The 16745-nt window shown below is 41.5% G+C and overlaps 1 protein-coding gene across 1 annotated transcript in view; it reads left to right on the top strand.

Annotated features, from left to right (window-relative positions):
• Positions 1–16745, top strand: part of arap2 (ArfGAP with RhoGAP domain, ankyrin repeat and PH domain 2) — a gene marked incomplete at its 3' end in the record, with an annotated part of 497512 nt that overhangs the window by 243075 nt on the left and 237692 nt on the right. Inside the window, 2 exon segments of the mRNA XM_084312192.1 lie at positions 2614–2699; positions 5515–5697. Coding sequence (XP_084168318.1) covers positions 2614–2699; positions 5515–5697 — 269 coding nt within the window.

Here is a 16745-nt window from a genome sequence, read left to right as displayed (position 1 = left end):
CGGCGACGGTTGCCATGGCAGCGTGAAAAAAAGACAGCGTCTCTATGTTTTACCCCCCCCCCCCACACTTCCCTTCCCCTCCCGCGGAGTCTCGGCAGTGAAATGCCACAGAAGGGAGGGGGGTTGGAGAGGTGATCCATACTGTCACCGAAGTCGCCGGGAAAGTTTTTAATTGGGGTGAAAGCTGGGGGTGTGGGGGGCTGGGGGGTGGGGGGGCTGCGGTGCTTTTGAGAGACTTGTGGAAAATGGGAATGTCCTTTTTTGTTTGTTGGTTTGGATGGAGGTGGCTTGGATCGAACCGGAATTAGATCGAGCCATTTACGACGTGTCACATGATCCCTCTCTCTCTCTTTCTCTTTCTCTCTCTCTCCCCTTTCTCTTTCGAATTTACATAAAAAACACGAGATTCGAACTTGAAGGGAGAAATTCGAATTTGAAAAAAATATATAAATAATAATAATTGTTATACTATTATACAATTATTATTGTACTTTTGATTTGATTTGATTTGATTTGATATTTTTTATTTTTGTGTCTTACATACAGATGTATGCCCAGCCCATATGGGCTTACAAGACACATAACAATAAGTATATAATAATATACTTTACCAATTACTTAACAAATGACATAGACCAAGATGGCCATAAAAAAAAGAAAAATACAAGAAAATACAATAAAACGTAATATAACACAAGCTGTACTCAATGTAAATAAACAGAAAAACAAGGTGAATTCAAATACAATTATATAGGATACAGTGTGTTTTGTCTCAGGTGCCATGCCTTCTCCAAAAATCCTGCAAAACCGAAGATGTCCTCCACAAAAAAACAACTCACTCAACATACAGCTCTCAGACTGCCAAAACAAATCTGGGTTTACAATTTGAATTTTTTCAAATAAAGCCCTCCTCAAAGTGGTGTACAAAGGGCAATAAAAAACAAAATGATATTCATATGTATATGTATGTATGTATATATAATATGTGTATACTAATAATAATAATAATAATAATAATAATAATAATAATAATAATAATAATAATAATAATAATAATAATAATTATTATTATTATTATTATTATTATTATTATTATTATTATTATTATTATTATTATTATTATTATTATTATTATTATTATTATTATAAAACGGTCAGGTCATATATGTGAGACTGTGCTGAAAAAAATTATACCAAATGATACCATACCAGGGTAAACAAAAAAAAGTTGCCAAAACTTTGAAAATAGCTTAGACTTTTTTGAATTTTTGTTCACTGAAATTCGAATTTGTGTTACTGATTCGTGAGTTGATGTTACCAGAGTACATCCATGCTGTAGCCAGTATTCTGAAGAAGTACTCTTAACCTGTTGGTGGACCCTGCTGTCCTCGTCATAAATCGATCAATACAGACCATATTAATTAATGTTGTGTTTCTTTTTCAAATGTAGCCACAAGTAAATACCCTAACCCTATCGAAAAAGCAGCCAACGTGTATATTTTCAGTTTGTTTACAAATGTTGAAGTGTAAAAATATAAGTTTCTCTGAATAATGTGAATTATTTGTGCATTGCATCGGAAAAAGTTGAGTAGTCATACGAGGAAATGACTAAATCCAGATTCAACACTGCCATTGGACAGAGGTTCATAGATATCCCTAGATACCAATAACATGCAAATCGACCTTGTAGAAGTCGAGCAATCTTCCATTTACTTGGGCATGTGCTTTTAGGCCGATTTTCTGAAAATATGGCTGCAGCTTAACAGGTTAATGATATTCCAGTCCGCACCAGAAAACAGTTTCGACTTCACGCAAAATCGTATCCGATTATCTCCAGGAGTTACACATCAGACGATGATTTGCGTTTACGCTCGGCGCATTAATTGATCTGATGTTTTATGCATTCATGATCCCTCGCTGGCTATACACAACCCCAGAAGCCTCCCGCTCACCCAAATAAACCAGCAAACACAATGAATTACTCATGATTCATTAGCAATTAATGGCCCTCATTCAGTGCTTTCATTTCCAATTAGGAGAAGCTGGAGGGACAGAATGTGTCTGTTGTGAGTGAGAGAGATGGAGAGAGAGAGATGGAAAGAGAGGGAGAGTGAGATGGAGATAGAGATATAGATGGAGAGGGAGAGGGAGATAGAGAGATAGGGAAATAGAGAGACAGATGTAGAGGGAGAGAGAGCGGGATAGGGATATAGAGAGTGGGAGAGGGAGTGGGATAGGGAGATATAGAGGGAGGGATATGGAGAGAGATAGATGGAGGGAGAGCGAGATAAATAGAGATATATATGGAGAGAGAGCTCCCAGTCATGCTCTGATTCTCTATATTGTATCTGTATGTTTATTACTTATCCCCTCACTAAGATTGCGTGTGTGTGTGTGTGTGTGTGTGTGTGTGTGTGTGTGTGTGTGTGTGTGTGTGTGTGTGTGTGTGTGTGTGTGTGTGTGTGTGTGTGTGTGTGTGTGTGTGTGTGTGTGTGTGTGTGTGTGTGTGTGTGTGTGTGTGTGTGTGTGTGTGTGTGTGTGTGTGTGTGTGTGTGTGTGTGTGTGTGTGTGTGTGTGTGTGCGCGTGTGTGTGTGTGTGTGTCTCTCCTGCAGGGCAGCACCGTTATCTGGGTCCCAGTGTCTCCAAAGTGAGGAGTCTGAAGCTGGACAGCAGCATCTGGAGCAATGAGCTGGTGGAGGTACAGTGGTGTTGTATGTTATATATATATAGTGTTGTGTATATGTAACGGTTTAACTCACTTCTTGGTATAGCACTCCGTGTTGTTGCCTGCGGCGTGGGAGACCCGGGTTCGAAACTCCCTCGGGGCATCGAAGTTTGAGGTGACAATGTGACAACCGTTACAATGGTGCCGTGACCCGGATGCGTGTATGCCTTCGACGACGGAACTGCATTTACGCGTTCGATTTTTGCGCTCTGATTGGCCAGGTCATGTGACATGTGCGCCAATCGTGGGACAGCAAGTTATGCGCCTATTTCCGGGTTTAACAGCCTGCAAACTACCTGGCGTTCTATCGCCATGCTCTAAGACAAACTCTAACCTTAACCAACTTCGAAAGAGTGTCTAAGCTTAACCGTCGGAATCAGGGCAGGCGTTCTATCGCCATGCTCTAAGACAAACTCTAACCTTAACCTACTTCGAAAGAGCGCCTAAGCTTAACCATTGTAGAAACTTGCGGTCCCACGATTGGGCGTACATGCCACATGACCAGAAATGACCTGGCCAATCAGAGACGCGGAAATGCAGTTATGTTGTAGAAGGCATTCAGGCGACCCGGATGCCTTGGGTGGAGTGGAGTGAGTTTAAGGAGGGTGAGTGTAACAGATGGTACCGAGAAGTGCAGTCACAAAGGACTTCAGATGTTGTGAAGTGACTGGGGTGAGTAGCGGTGCTATGGGTTAAACTCACTCCCATCCTCAAAAGACACAGACACGTTACAAAGCAGTGAATTCACCTCTTGGTATAGCGGTCTGTGCTGTTGCCCGCGGCGTGGGAGACCCGGGTTTGAAACTCCCTCAGGTCATCGAAGTTTGAGGTGCCGATGTGACAGCCGTTATTATATATATATTATATTTATTACTGAATGAAGGAATGGTATTTATTGTCATTATTCTTGCGTACAGTGACATTTGACATTGTCTTCTTTCTCCCAATGTAGGTAACATGAAACAAATAAAGTACCAGACAATGATTGAACGAACGATAGAATATGAAAAACATAGAAGGCACTAGTTAAATAAAATTTACACATTTACATATGTTGAATGTTATAAATATTTATGAATATATGCTCCATCTGTGTGTGTCTGTGGTAGCAATCGCTTGAGGGTAGAGTGTGTGTGTGTGTGTGTGTGTGTGTGTGTGTGTGTGTGTGTGTGTGTGTGTGTGTGTGTGTGTGTGTGTGTGTGTGTGTGTGTGTGTGTGTGTGTGTGTGTGTGTGTGTGTGTGTGTGTGTGTGTGTGTGTGTGTGTGTGTGTGTGTAATGTGTGTGTGTGTAATGTGTTGTGTGTTGGGTAGGGATGGTTGTAATGGAGGCCACAGCTCTGAGAAAGAAGCAGTGTCTCAGTAAATTTTTGTTGGATCTTATTGCAAAATGATGAATTGAAAATGGGGGACACTGATGTAAACAAGACGAAAGTCTTTCTCTGGTCTGCATCCCCTTAACAATTGTGTGTATTGAGCTGTACTGTATTGTACCCATTCTGCAATCTGTTAATAAAGTTTTCAATCAATCAATCAATTGCCTGTTGTATATAATACAGAGTACTACTGTATATGTTGTATATAATACATAGTATTCTATGTTGTATATATCACAGGGTAGATTACTATCTGTTGTCTACATCACATAGTATAGTATTATATGTTGTATATGATACAGAGTACTATATGTTGTATACTGTAAAACACAGATTAGAGTATTACCTATTGTATACATCACATAGTACTGTCTGATGTATATAATACTGAGTATTATATGTTGTACTGTAATACGTATATAATATATATCTGTTGTATGTATAATATAAGTACGGGATAATGTGTCGCAAAATAATTGACCGACACAGAGTTTAGAATACCGAGGCGCCTCGCCGAGTGAAGGTCAATTATTTTGCGACAATGACCTTGCATAGGCTATACATTATCCCGCTTATTACATGGCTAACTTACTAACAATATACCTAATTCATTTTACACCATCGACAAGACGAGATCAAATGCAGACGCAGTTGTTATGTGGCTCTGTCAGCCCAAATAAAGTTATTATTATTATCGCCGGCAGGTGTGTCTGATTGCACTGATGCAGTGTGTGTCAGTGGGCTTGATTGCTCCAGCTGCGAACAGCGGTCATTATTGCTCGGTTGCCCCTAGTCCGTTATCGAGTAATAATGGACCGCTGCTATGGGCAACCGAGCGCTATTGACCAATCACAATCGAATGTTAAAACGCCATGTAATAATACGTATATAATGCGCTCCACATACAATTAATGGGGCTCTGATTTTGTGAGGCCATACACTGTTTTTGTGAACTCCTACCAAGGACACCAAGCTCACAACCAGCCCTATGGTGTTTGTGATTGAAATAGATGATCATCTGAACACCTGATTGATTGATTGAAAACTGTATTAACAGATAGCAGAATGGGTACAATACAGTATGGCTCAATACACACAATTGTTAAGGGGATGCAGACCAGAGAAATACTTTCGTCTCGTTTACATCAGGATCCCCCATTTTCAATGAATCATGACATTTATGACATACACGACATACAAATATACAATACTGTTTAAGAGACAGAGATCCCAAAAGAAAATATATACATTAGAGGGGGAAGACACTGTACATTGGAGGCGGTTGAGTGGGTGGGCGGGTGCTCTCAGAGAGCGGTTTTGAAGGTGGGTAGGGATTCACATTATTTTACGGCTGTGGGTAGGGCATTCCACATTGTTGTGGCATGTTGTGAACATCTCGTCTCAATGACCCACAGCTCTTCCTGGAGGTCGGCAACAAGAACGCCAACAGCTTCTGGGCCGCCGCTCTCCCCCTGGAGGAGGAGCTTCACGCGGGGGCGTCGGCAGAGCGGCGGGCCACCTTCCTCCGCAGGAAGTACCGTGAGAGGAAGTACCGGCGTGTGCTGCAGGGCGTCGCCGAGCAGGAGCAGCTGAACCAGGTGCCGCTGGGGGGGACTATTACCACCGGTGCTTTCATATGTTCAGCGCTGGAGGGCTGGTGGCCTCTGGTGTTGTGTTGTGTTTAGGGCTGGGACTTTATCGATTAATTAACTATAAAGTATTGAATTAATTCGATTAACATTTTTAATCGAGTCCCACCACTAGTTGTGTTGTGTTGTGTTTGCTAATATCCTCACAAAAAAAGCACCTGGCTTAGGTTTTTATTAAAATAGTCTAATGATTTAAAATCAAATTTTCCTGGAAGTCCCACGTCTGACGGGATGTTGACCGTGTCTAGCCTCCTATTGGCCGGCTATTTCAGTCAGTTATCCTCCCCTTCTGCTTGCAGTTTATTGTTCTTTCTTTCTTTCTTTCTTTCTTTCTTTCTTTCTTTCTTTCTTTCTTTCTTTCTTTCTTTCTTTCTTTCTTTCTTTCTTTCTTTCTTTCTTTCTTTCTTTTCTTTTTCTTTTTTCTTTCTTTCTTTCTTTCTTTCCTTCTTTCTTTCTTTCTTTCTCTGTTTTCAAGATCCACGTCCATAAGATGAACAAATGGTAAAATGGTCAATTGACTGCATTTACTGTATATAACATTTTAGAAAATGCCTACTTTCTGTGCAGTGTATTTATAGTATTAGTATTTATAAAGCAGCTTTTATCCAAAGCGCTTTACAATTTGTTCCGCACATGTTACCCATTCACTCACACATTCACACACCGTGCAAGGTGCCAACCTGCTCATTGCGATCAGTTAGGAGTTAAGTGTCTTGCTCAAGGACACTTTGACATGCAGCCGGGATGAGTGGGAATCGAACCGGGAACCGTCTGATTACCAGAAGGTCTGATCTACCTCCTGATCCACTGTCAACTGAGCCACTGCCAACATCAACAAGTATTTGAGCTATCACTCTCATGCCGGAAATAAATATATTGGAAATATATGGAAAATATGGAAATAATGGAAACATTATGGTAATACCATTAGTATCACGGTTTAAATTGGATTACAGTATGCCACATTATTGTTATTTAAGTATTATTTAGGTACAATGGCGACACATAACATGTATACTAATTTACATGGCAGCGACTTCGGGTTACTGAGAAGCGCTCTATAAATTAAATGAATTATTATTATTATTAGTATGGTAAATTCAGGGGTGTCGTTCTGGTATGGCAATGTATGGCACTCGCCATACCTTGGCAAACAAAATAATTTATTAAAATGTTTTATGTTGATTTAGAATTTGAATGTCAACATTATGAACGAAGCTTCGAACTATTCAGTACAGCCCTAGCATGTTTTGATATTGTCAATTATCTCACTTTTACTAGGTGACTTTTACTGTGACTAACTGAAATATGCCCAAAAAAAAGGAAAATGGACATAGGGACGTTTTTTAATCAAAGGGCAGCAGAGACAAGTGATACAGGGACACAGGTAAGGTCTTACAATGGCTTAGTGATTATAACAGTGCAGTTCAGCATTCAGTAACCCATACTTTGTGTGAATGTGTTTTTGATACTACATTCTGTTGAACACACACCTCAAAACCGTACCTAAGGAAAATTGGCTCAATTGCAAGAAAAGTAATAGACAGTTATGATATTACATTCTGCATAATTCGTATGCAAAATAGTGTGGTTCCCTGCTTTAGTCTGTTGACACATTTATATAATAAAAATGCTTGTGTAGTCCTGTGTCATACCTAAAATGTCATATAACTGAATTGTATAGAAACAACTCACCAAAAGTGGCTATTGCATCACTGATTTGACAAAAAAAAATCCACCAACCCCCCCAACCCCCCCCCCATACCTTGCCTTTTACTGAAACGACGCCACTGGGTAAATTACTCATCATAACTTAAACGTAAATGTACCATGGTGAATTAGCTATCTACAATAGAGACGTTGATTAGACTGCATATCATTTTAGTGTGGTTCTATTTATTCCAGTGTGGCTGCCTGTAACCATTGGTAACCACTTTCAAAAGAAAATGCCTAATTTCTGTGCAGTGTATTTATAGTATTAGTATTTATAAAGCATCTTGTATCCAAATCACTTTACAATTTGTTCCTCACATTTTTACCCATTCACTCACACATTCACACACCGATGGCGGAGACAACTATGCAAGGTGCCAACCTGCTCATCAAGAGCAATTAGGGGTTAAGTGTCTTGCTCAAGGACACATCAACACGTTGTATGGGCGGAGCAGGAATCGAACCGGGAACCTCCAGATTACCAGGTGACTTCTCTACCTCCCTATCTGTTGCCCCGCTACTACTACTACTACTATTCTACATTGGAAACTAATTTAATGCAGCCGTGCTGCTAGACTCGCCTGGATGGCGGTCGGAACGAGCCTTAACCCTTTCACTACCACACTGCAGACAGTTAACCATTTCACTGCCACACTACAGATGGTAAACCATTTCACTAACACACTACAGCAGATTAACCATTTCACTACCACACAGCAGCCAGTTAACTGCCTGCAGTGTGGTAGTGAAAGCGGGTTTACCATATGTAGTGTGGTGGTGAAAGGGTTTACCGTCTGTAGTGTGGTAGTGAAAGGGTTAACTGTCTGCAGTGTGGTAGTGAAAGGGTTTACCATATGTAGTGTGGCAGTGAAAGGGTTTACCATCTGAAGTGTGGTAGTGAAAGGGTTAACCGCATGTAGTGTGGTAGTGAACGGGTTAACTGGCTGCAGTGTGGTAGTGAAAGTGTTAACCGCATGTAGTGTGGTAGTGCAAGGGTTAACTGTATGCAGTGTGGTAGTGAAAGTGTTAACTGTCTGTAGTGTGGTAGTGAAAGTGTTAACCGTCTGTAGTGTGGTAGTGAAAGTGTAAACTGTCTGTAGTGTGGTAGTGAAAGTGTTAACTGTATGTAGTGTGGTAGTGAAAGTGTTGACTGTCTGTAGTGTGGTAGTGAAAGTGTAAACTGTCTGTAGTGTGGTAGTGAAAGTGTTAACTGTCTGTAGTGTGGTAGTGAAAGTGTTAACTGTATGTAGTGTGGTAGTGAAAGTGTTAACTGTCTGTAGTGTGGTAGTGAAAGTGTAAACTGTCTGTAGTGTGGTAGTGAAAGTGTTAACTGTCTGTAGTGTGGTAGTGAAAGTGTTAACTGTATGTAGTGTGCAGGCCATGTGAGCGGATCGGAGCGTGAGCGGCGCGGGGCGCGGAGCGGGCGGTTTTGACGTGAGCGAGGAGTGGGTTTTAAAATGAGTCGGCGCGACGTCCGGAGCGAGAGTTCTCCTCCGCTCCAATCCACTCCAGGCCGCTCACAGTGGTTTAACACTGTTGATGTAATATATACATGCAGTACAATGCCAAAGCAACAGATGGCGATGTACAAACATGAAGGCCATTTTCAACCAATGAGAAGGGTTCAGGCTTCGTCACTGTAGAGACGCCCACCATAGATATCTATGACGCCCACACTCACTCCTGTTAGAAAAAGTATCGACGCCATTGTTGTTGACGTTAGCTTACATGCTAACGTTAATGGCAGCGACCATAGCATTGTGGCTCGTCTAGCCTATCATCGCTTAATAGAACTAGTGAATGGATAAACAACGTTATTTAACATTGCAGAATGGCTACAATTACAATGCGGCTCAATACAAACAATTGTTAAGGGGCCCAGGGGGTGTAGACTGTTGTAGTTTGAGCTCATTTACACCATGCTCCAAAAAAGAAAAAGAAAAACTGCCGAGCGATCTGGCGCGGGGAGCGGGGAGCGCTCGATTCAAGGTGAGTGGGGAGCGAGCGGAGAGCGACTTGGGGGCGGGGTCAACATGAGCGATTAGCGGAGCGGACCAAGCTTTAAAGAGCGAAGAGCGGATTTCTCGGCCGCGCCGATCCGCTCACGTGGCCTGGTAGTGTGGTAGTGAAAGTGTAAACTGTCTGTAGTGTGGTAGTGAAAGTGTAAACTGTCTGTAGTGTGGTAGTGAAAGTGTTAACCCTGTGTAGTGTGGTAGTGAAAGTGTTAACTGTCTGTAGTGTGGTAGTGAAAGTGTTAACTGTATGTAGTGTGGTAGTGAAAGTGTAAACCGTCTGTAGTGTGGTAGTGAAAGTGTTAACCGTCTGTAGTGTGGTAGTGAAAGTGTTAACTGTCTGTAGTGTGGTAGTGAAAGTGTAAACTGTCTGTAGTGTGGTAGTGAAAGTGTAAACTGTCTGTAGTGTGGTAGTGAAAGTGTAAACTGTATGTAGTGTGGTAGTGAAAGTGTAAACTGTCTGTAGTGTGGTAGTGAAAGTGTTAACTGTATGTAGTGTGGTAGTGAAAGTGTTAACTGTCTGTGGTAGTGAAAGTGTAAACTGTCTGTAGTGTGGTAGTGAAAGTGTTAACTGTCTGTAGTGTGGTAGTGAAAGTGTTAACCGTCTGTAGTGTGGTAGTGAAAGTGTTAACTGTATGTAGTGTGGTAGTGAAAGTGTAAACCGTCTGTAGTGTGGTAGTGAAATTGTTAACTGTATGTAGTGTGGTAGTGAAAGTGTAAACTGTCTGTAGTGTGGTAGTGAAAGTGTTAACTGTATGTAGTGTGGTAGTGAACGTGTTAACTGTCTGTAGTGTGGTAGTGAAAGTGTAAACCGTCTGTAGTGTGGTAGTGAAAGTGTTAACTGTATGTAGTGTGGTAGTGAAAGTGTTAACTGTCTGTAGTGTGGTAGTGAAAGTGTAAACTGTATGTAGTGTGGTAGTGCAAGTGTTAACTGTATGTAGTGTGGTAGTGAAAGTGTTAACCGTCTGTAGTGTGGTAGTGAAAGTGTTAACTGTATGTAGTGTGGTAGTGAAAGTGTTAACTGTATGTAGTGTGGTAGTGAAAGTGTTAACCCTGTGTAGTGTGGTAGTGAAAGTGTTAACTGTATGTAGTGTGGTAGTGAAAGTGTTAACCGTCTGTAGTGTGGTAGTGAAAGTGTTAACCCTGTGTAGTGTGGTAGTGAAAGTGTTAACCCTGTGTAGTGTGGTAGTGAAAGTGTTAACCCTGTGTAGTGTGGTAGTGAAAGTGTTAACTGTCTGTAGTGTGGTAGTGAAAGTGTTAACTGTCTGTAGTGTGGTAGTGAAAGTGTTAACCCTGTGTAGTGTGGTAGTGAAAGTGTTAACCCTGTGTAGTGTGGTAGTGAAAGTGTTAACCCTGTGTAGTGTGGTAGTGAAAGTGTTAACCCTGTGTAGTGTGGTAGTGAAAGTGTTAACCCTGTGTAGTGTGGTAGTGAAAGTGTTAACCCTTGTGTAGTGTGGTATTGCCAGGGTTAACCCTTTGTCGCGGGTCACAACTTAATGTCCAACAATCCAAACTACTAAGTTAGCCTCATAACGTCCAACGGCCCTCATACAGGTCGTCATGCCCGTGCGCGGGAGGCGCGTGCGTGGCGTTACTGTGCCCTTGTCTGTCGGCCCGGGGCTGCATTTTTCGCCGATCATCCGATACACCGTTCGAAAGTCTAATTTGCCGCCTTTCGATCGCCACCACACTCAACCAATTGCGTGCTTCGGTTCTCGAGATACAAGATCATGTGTTGGGGGGAACACCCCCAAATGTTATGTTGTTTCAAAGTCGTTAAAAAAACTCATGTTGCCATGGAAAATGTGTTTGAATGACTAAGCGAGGTACGGCTGGGTCTGACCGCTGGTGTGCTGCCGTTTTAGATAATTTTCTTTTTCATTTCATTCAAAAAGCTGCTTCCAAAAAAATAAAAACCCTGGTACACGACGCCGTGCATTAGCCGCATCCACTGAACCAAAGATAACTAAAATAAATATATAAAAAACCCTCCCTGACCTTTTGACAGTTGGTAAAACTGCACTTTTAAGTCTGAACGCGCTCGAGCCCCTGAAGCAGACGTCCTGCTCTTATCGATCTTCAGTAAAAAACGTAATAGTTTTTGGACTGATGCCTTTTTTTCTGATGTTTGCGGTTGTGGTTTTTTTTTTTATTGCTGTGCTTTAGAAAAAGAGAAAAAACAAAAAAAATAAACTACTTTTTGGACCGTTCTCAGAGGAGGGTCTTAAAAGTGAACGGCACTGAGCTTCCAAAAGCCTGAGCTTCCACCTGCGTCAGCGCTTACGCAGATCAGCCCCCTTGTATTGTTTTGTGGCGCAGGAGGAGAGAGATGGATGAGAAATTGAGATGGAGAGAGAGAGCGAGGGATATAAGGAGAGGGAGAGGAGTGGGGGGGGGGGGGATATATATGGACTAAGTGGAAAAGTGGATTATGGTCCACAACAAAAACGCTTGGGTCGGTTCTCTTGCGGCTTTGCTTGTGTGTGTGTGTGTGTGTGTGTGTGTGTGTGTGTGTGTGTGTGTGTGTGTGTGTGTGTGTGTGTGTGTGTGTGTGTGTGTGTGTGTGTGTGTGTGTGTGTGTGTGTGTGTGTGTGTGTGTGTGTGTGTGTGTGTGTGTGTGTGTGTGTGTGTGTGTGTGTGTGTGCGCGCACATGCTTGTGTGTGCAAAACTAGCTGTGAACTTGCTGGTGGCGCGAGTGAGTGCTAGTGGGGCAGAGGAGAGGAAGTAAGTAGTGATATATGAGGATAAGAGAGAAGTGGTGAGGGATGATGAGAGAGAGAGAGATACGTGGTGAGGGATGAGGAGACAGATAGACGTGGAGAGATGTTTACATACTATGGAAGAGAGGGAGACATCTATATTCCATCTATATATCTCTATATATATCCCTATCTCTCTCCCTTTCCCTTTCTTTCCCTCTATCTCTATACATCTCTCTCTTTCTCTCACTCTATATATCCCTCTATATCTCCCCCTATCTCTATATATCTACCATTATCTCCATCCATCTCTCTATCTATGTATTGTTCTATACATCTATCTTTATATATCCCCATTTACCTATATCTATCCATACATGTCTATCTCTTTATATATCTTTATCTCTCTCTCTATCTCTATATCCATCTCTCTCTCTCTCTCTCTCTCTCTCTCTCTCTGCATTTATATAGGGCTCTCAGCAGCTTTGATACGGCTCAACGTGTCACAGAGCAATCATAAACTACATGACTTGACATAAATGTGTGTGCTTGTTTTCCTACCCTTGTGGGGACCAAATGTCATCACAAGGCATAACACATGACTCTCTCTCTGTGTGTGTGTGTGTGTGTGTGTGTGTGTGTGTGTGTGTGTGTGTGTGTGTGTGTGTGTGTGTGTGTGTGTGTGTGTGTGTGTGTGTGTGTGTGTGTGTGTGTGTGTGTGTGTGTGTGTGTGTGTGTGTGTGTGTGTGTGTGTGTGTGTGAGTACAGTATGTGTATTTACATTGCTTGTGTGTATAGTGTGAGTCGTATATCCAATGTACTGTAATGGCTTCTGTTAAAATGTGTGCCATTAAGTTAGTGTAATTCCCTCAACAGCTATATTATCTCTCTCTTTATATCTATCTATCTCTATATATCTCTCTCTCTCTATCTCTCTCTCTATATCGCTCTCTCTATCTCTCTCTCTCATAGTCCCTTGTTTCCCATTAGGAGCTCACATCCCAGTGACCTCTGCAGGGTCTCCGCAGGCCACATGACCTAGAGAAGGAAGGTCTCAGAGAACCTGCTTAGGCTGTCACGTACACACACACACACACACACACACACACACACACACACACACACACACACACACACACACACACACACACACACACACACACACACACACACACACACACACACACACACACACACACACACACACACACACACACACGCACAATAATCCTGGTGGAGTGGCTGCAGTAATTGCTCTGACACGTAAGGTCACTTCCAGAGATGGTGTGGCATAATGCCAGTCTACATGAGACTCCTCGGACCCCAGAGAGACACTGAGAGAGTGTGTGTTCCCGGATGTCTCCACAAGGCATGGAAACAAGACATATGTTGCTGTAATCTTTATGGGGGCATTGGCTGGACCCCACAAGGAGCTACTTTACGGTTAGTGGCTAGGGTTAAGGTTATGTTTAGGGTTAAGGTTATGGTTAGGGTGAGGGTTAGGGTTAGGGTTAGGGTTAAGGTTTTGTTTAGTGTTATGGTTAGGGCTAGGGTTATGGTTAGGGTTAGGGTTATGGTTATTTTTAGGGTTATGATTAGGGTATGTGTTATGGTTAGGGTGAGGGTTATGGTTAGGGTTAAGGTTAATGTTATGTTTAGGGTTAAGGTTATGCTTAGGGTTAGTGTTATGGTTAGGGTGAATGTTACGGCTAGGGTTAGGGCTAGGGTTATGTTTAGTGTTATGGTTAGGGCTAGGGTTATGGTTAGGGCTAAGGGTTATGGTTATGGCTTGGGTTAGTGTTATGGTTAGGGTTATGGTTAGGGCTAGCGTTAGGGTTATGGTTATGGTTAGGGTTAGGGTTATGTTAAAGGACCATACCAGTCTAATTTCGACTTATCTCTAGAAATTGTCCCCGTCTTTAACACATGTTGTGTTCATAGGTATATAATATCTCAGCTGCACACTGCCACTGATTTACATTTACATTTTACATGTAGTAATTTCACGACACTTTTACGAGTTATGTACGACAAGTCAGCAGGAACGGTACAACTCTGGCAGCTAAGGGTCAGTAAGATTGTTCGTCAAACTCCATTGAACTTGAGTGCTACAGTCTTGAGTGCATAGTAGTGTATGCAAATTATGTTTACAAAGCTAGTAACACACACACCATATACACCTACTGTGCAAACACAACATGTATTAAAGACGGGGGAAATCTACGGTAATGGTGAGGAGTCCCGTCCAATCTTTCGCCGTCGACTAAAGATGCACTTTGTCAACCATTATCTGAAAAAAAAATATATATATATATAAAACTATAACCCTAACTAACCTTACTGTCATGCACTTGTCCTAATAAACTAACCTACACTGTAGCACTCAACACTTTGTTGAACATTGTTACTCAGCTGATAGAGTTGTACCCTTCCTGATGACTTGTCGTACTGAACTTGTAAGTCGCTTTGGATAAAAGCGTCAGCTAAATGACTAAATGTAAATGTAAATGAGGAGTCAAGATTGGACTGGTATGGTCATTTCTTCGGAGTTGTGGGATATTTTCAATGTTTTAGCTAATTTTGATTTAAATTGTATAATTCCCATTTTAAAATGTTTTATCATGGTATGTTTGGTATCCTTTTCTTCAGCACAGTCTCACATACCTGACAGTTAGTTTTCATACTGTATAATACTGTATATATACTGTATACTGCATAATGTACAACACAAAACACAAAATTGGATTGAGAAAATGTGTTCTTTTTACTGTGAAAGGGCTGTCCCCGACTAATGATTTGGATGATCGACTATGATTGGCCAAAATGTTCCGTTAGTCGACTATTGGTCCAAAAAAAAAATATATATATATATATATAATATTTAAAAAAATTATATATATTTTTTTATTTTATTATTATTTTTGTATCATTCCTTATGGGCTGTGGGGGTGCATTGATGTCTGACGGAGTCGACTGAAGGCTTCTTATCCTCTACAAAAGCATGGAATTGGTCCACTGATGGATACATCTTGATATTTGTCTAGTCTAGTGTGTTCATTAGATGGGTGAAATCCTCTTTCAGTGCCTCTGGGCCTGTTTCTGTAGGCAGTTAGCCTCTGGTATGCGTGCCTTTAGCGTTAGCCACGCTTCTAGGCCTATTTTCTTTTTGAAAGAACGAGAAACATTTTTAAATACAAAATTATTTTTAATTGTTTTATTTATTTATTTTATATATATTCGACTAAGAGGTTGGCCAGTCGACTACGGTTCCTTTCGACCGATTAGTCGACTAATCGGCTAATATGGGTCAGCCCTCCAATGCAAACATATTCAATCAAGCATATAAAACAGTGGAAATGCACCCTCAGGTAGCATATTTACATAAACAAAAGAGAACAGGACAGAATTAAATTCAAAAACAATTATTTTCTCCATACACAGGTAATAAACTCAGACACAATTTTGATTCTCAACTGGAAATTCTCACCATCATGCTTTTTTAGAAAGAGTCAGTAAAAAAGTAAGTACAAGTAAAAAAAAAAAAAAAAAAAAAAGTGCATCATTATGGAATGTAACTTTATGGAATTACTCTAGTAATGTGCAATAACAATACTTGTAAAAAGTTAAAAAAAAAGTAAGTAAAAGTAAAGAGGAATATTCAATATACATATATACACTATATATACTACACACATATATGTGTGTGTGTGTGCAACATCGTACTGTGCTGTACTGTGCTGTTCTGTATGTGCTCAACTGTGCCGCACTTCGAAACAGTCTCTGTCAATGACGACACAGAGGGCTACATCACAGCGCTTGCATTTCCAGGGAGTCAGGCTCATTTTCCCCCTGCTGTGACACTGCTGGCAGATCATGCGGCCTTGTGTGGCTTTCTGTCTGACGTCCTCTGTAGGTGCGGTGATGGGAACAGGGACATGCTCTGACTTCCTGTCAAGAGGAGCTAGTGTGTAGTCCACGCCACACAACTCACGCACCATCTCGCACATGAAGTCTTTGTGAGTCATGTGTGCCTCCTGTTTTGCCTCACTGATTTCACAGTGAAGGATGTAGGCATTGGTGCTTGCGATGTCCGTAAAGTGGAAGAACATGGTCCGGTACCAGCGGGCAGTTCTGCGGTGTGTGGAGTAGTACTGGATCAGCTGGTCTGAAAGGTCAACTCCGCCCATGTGCTTGTTGTAGTGAATGATGGGGTTGGGGCAACGAAACCTCTTGACCATCCAGTGCCCATCCTCCTTCAAGATTCAAGATATTCAAAAGTTTTATTCATCACATACATACCAGGCATACAGTGAAATGCGGGTGACCATGCCCGCTTCAATTGTGCAATAATACAAAATTATAAAATATACATAATAAACAGGTATAAAAATACATAAAGCATATACCTTTACTCTCCTCTGGACCATGTCTGTAGGTTGAAGGACCGCTGGGTGGATGGTGGAGCACACAGACACCTAGATATAATATAATAGAAAATAAATTAATCATCCACAGGGAAATTTTACACTACAAATCGCTCACAGTAGAGGAGTATAGGAGTACATACCTCCT

The sequence above is a fragment of the Notolepis coatsorum genome (assembly GCF_963971535.1).
Source record: "Notolepis coatsorum genome assembly, chromosome: 4".
In the NCBI taxonomy this organism is placed as follows: Eukaryota; Metazoa; Chordata; class Actinopteri; order Aulopiformes; family Paralepididae; genus Notolepis; species Notolepis coatsorum.
The sequence above is the reverse complement of the archived record's forward strand: the minus strand, read 5'-3'. Positions and strand labels throughout refer to the sequence as shown.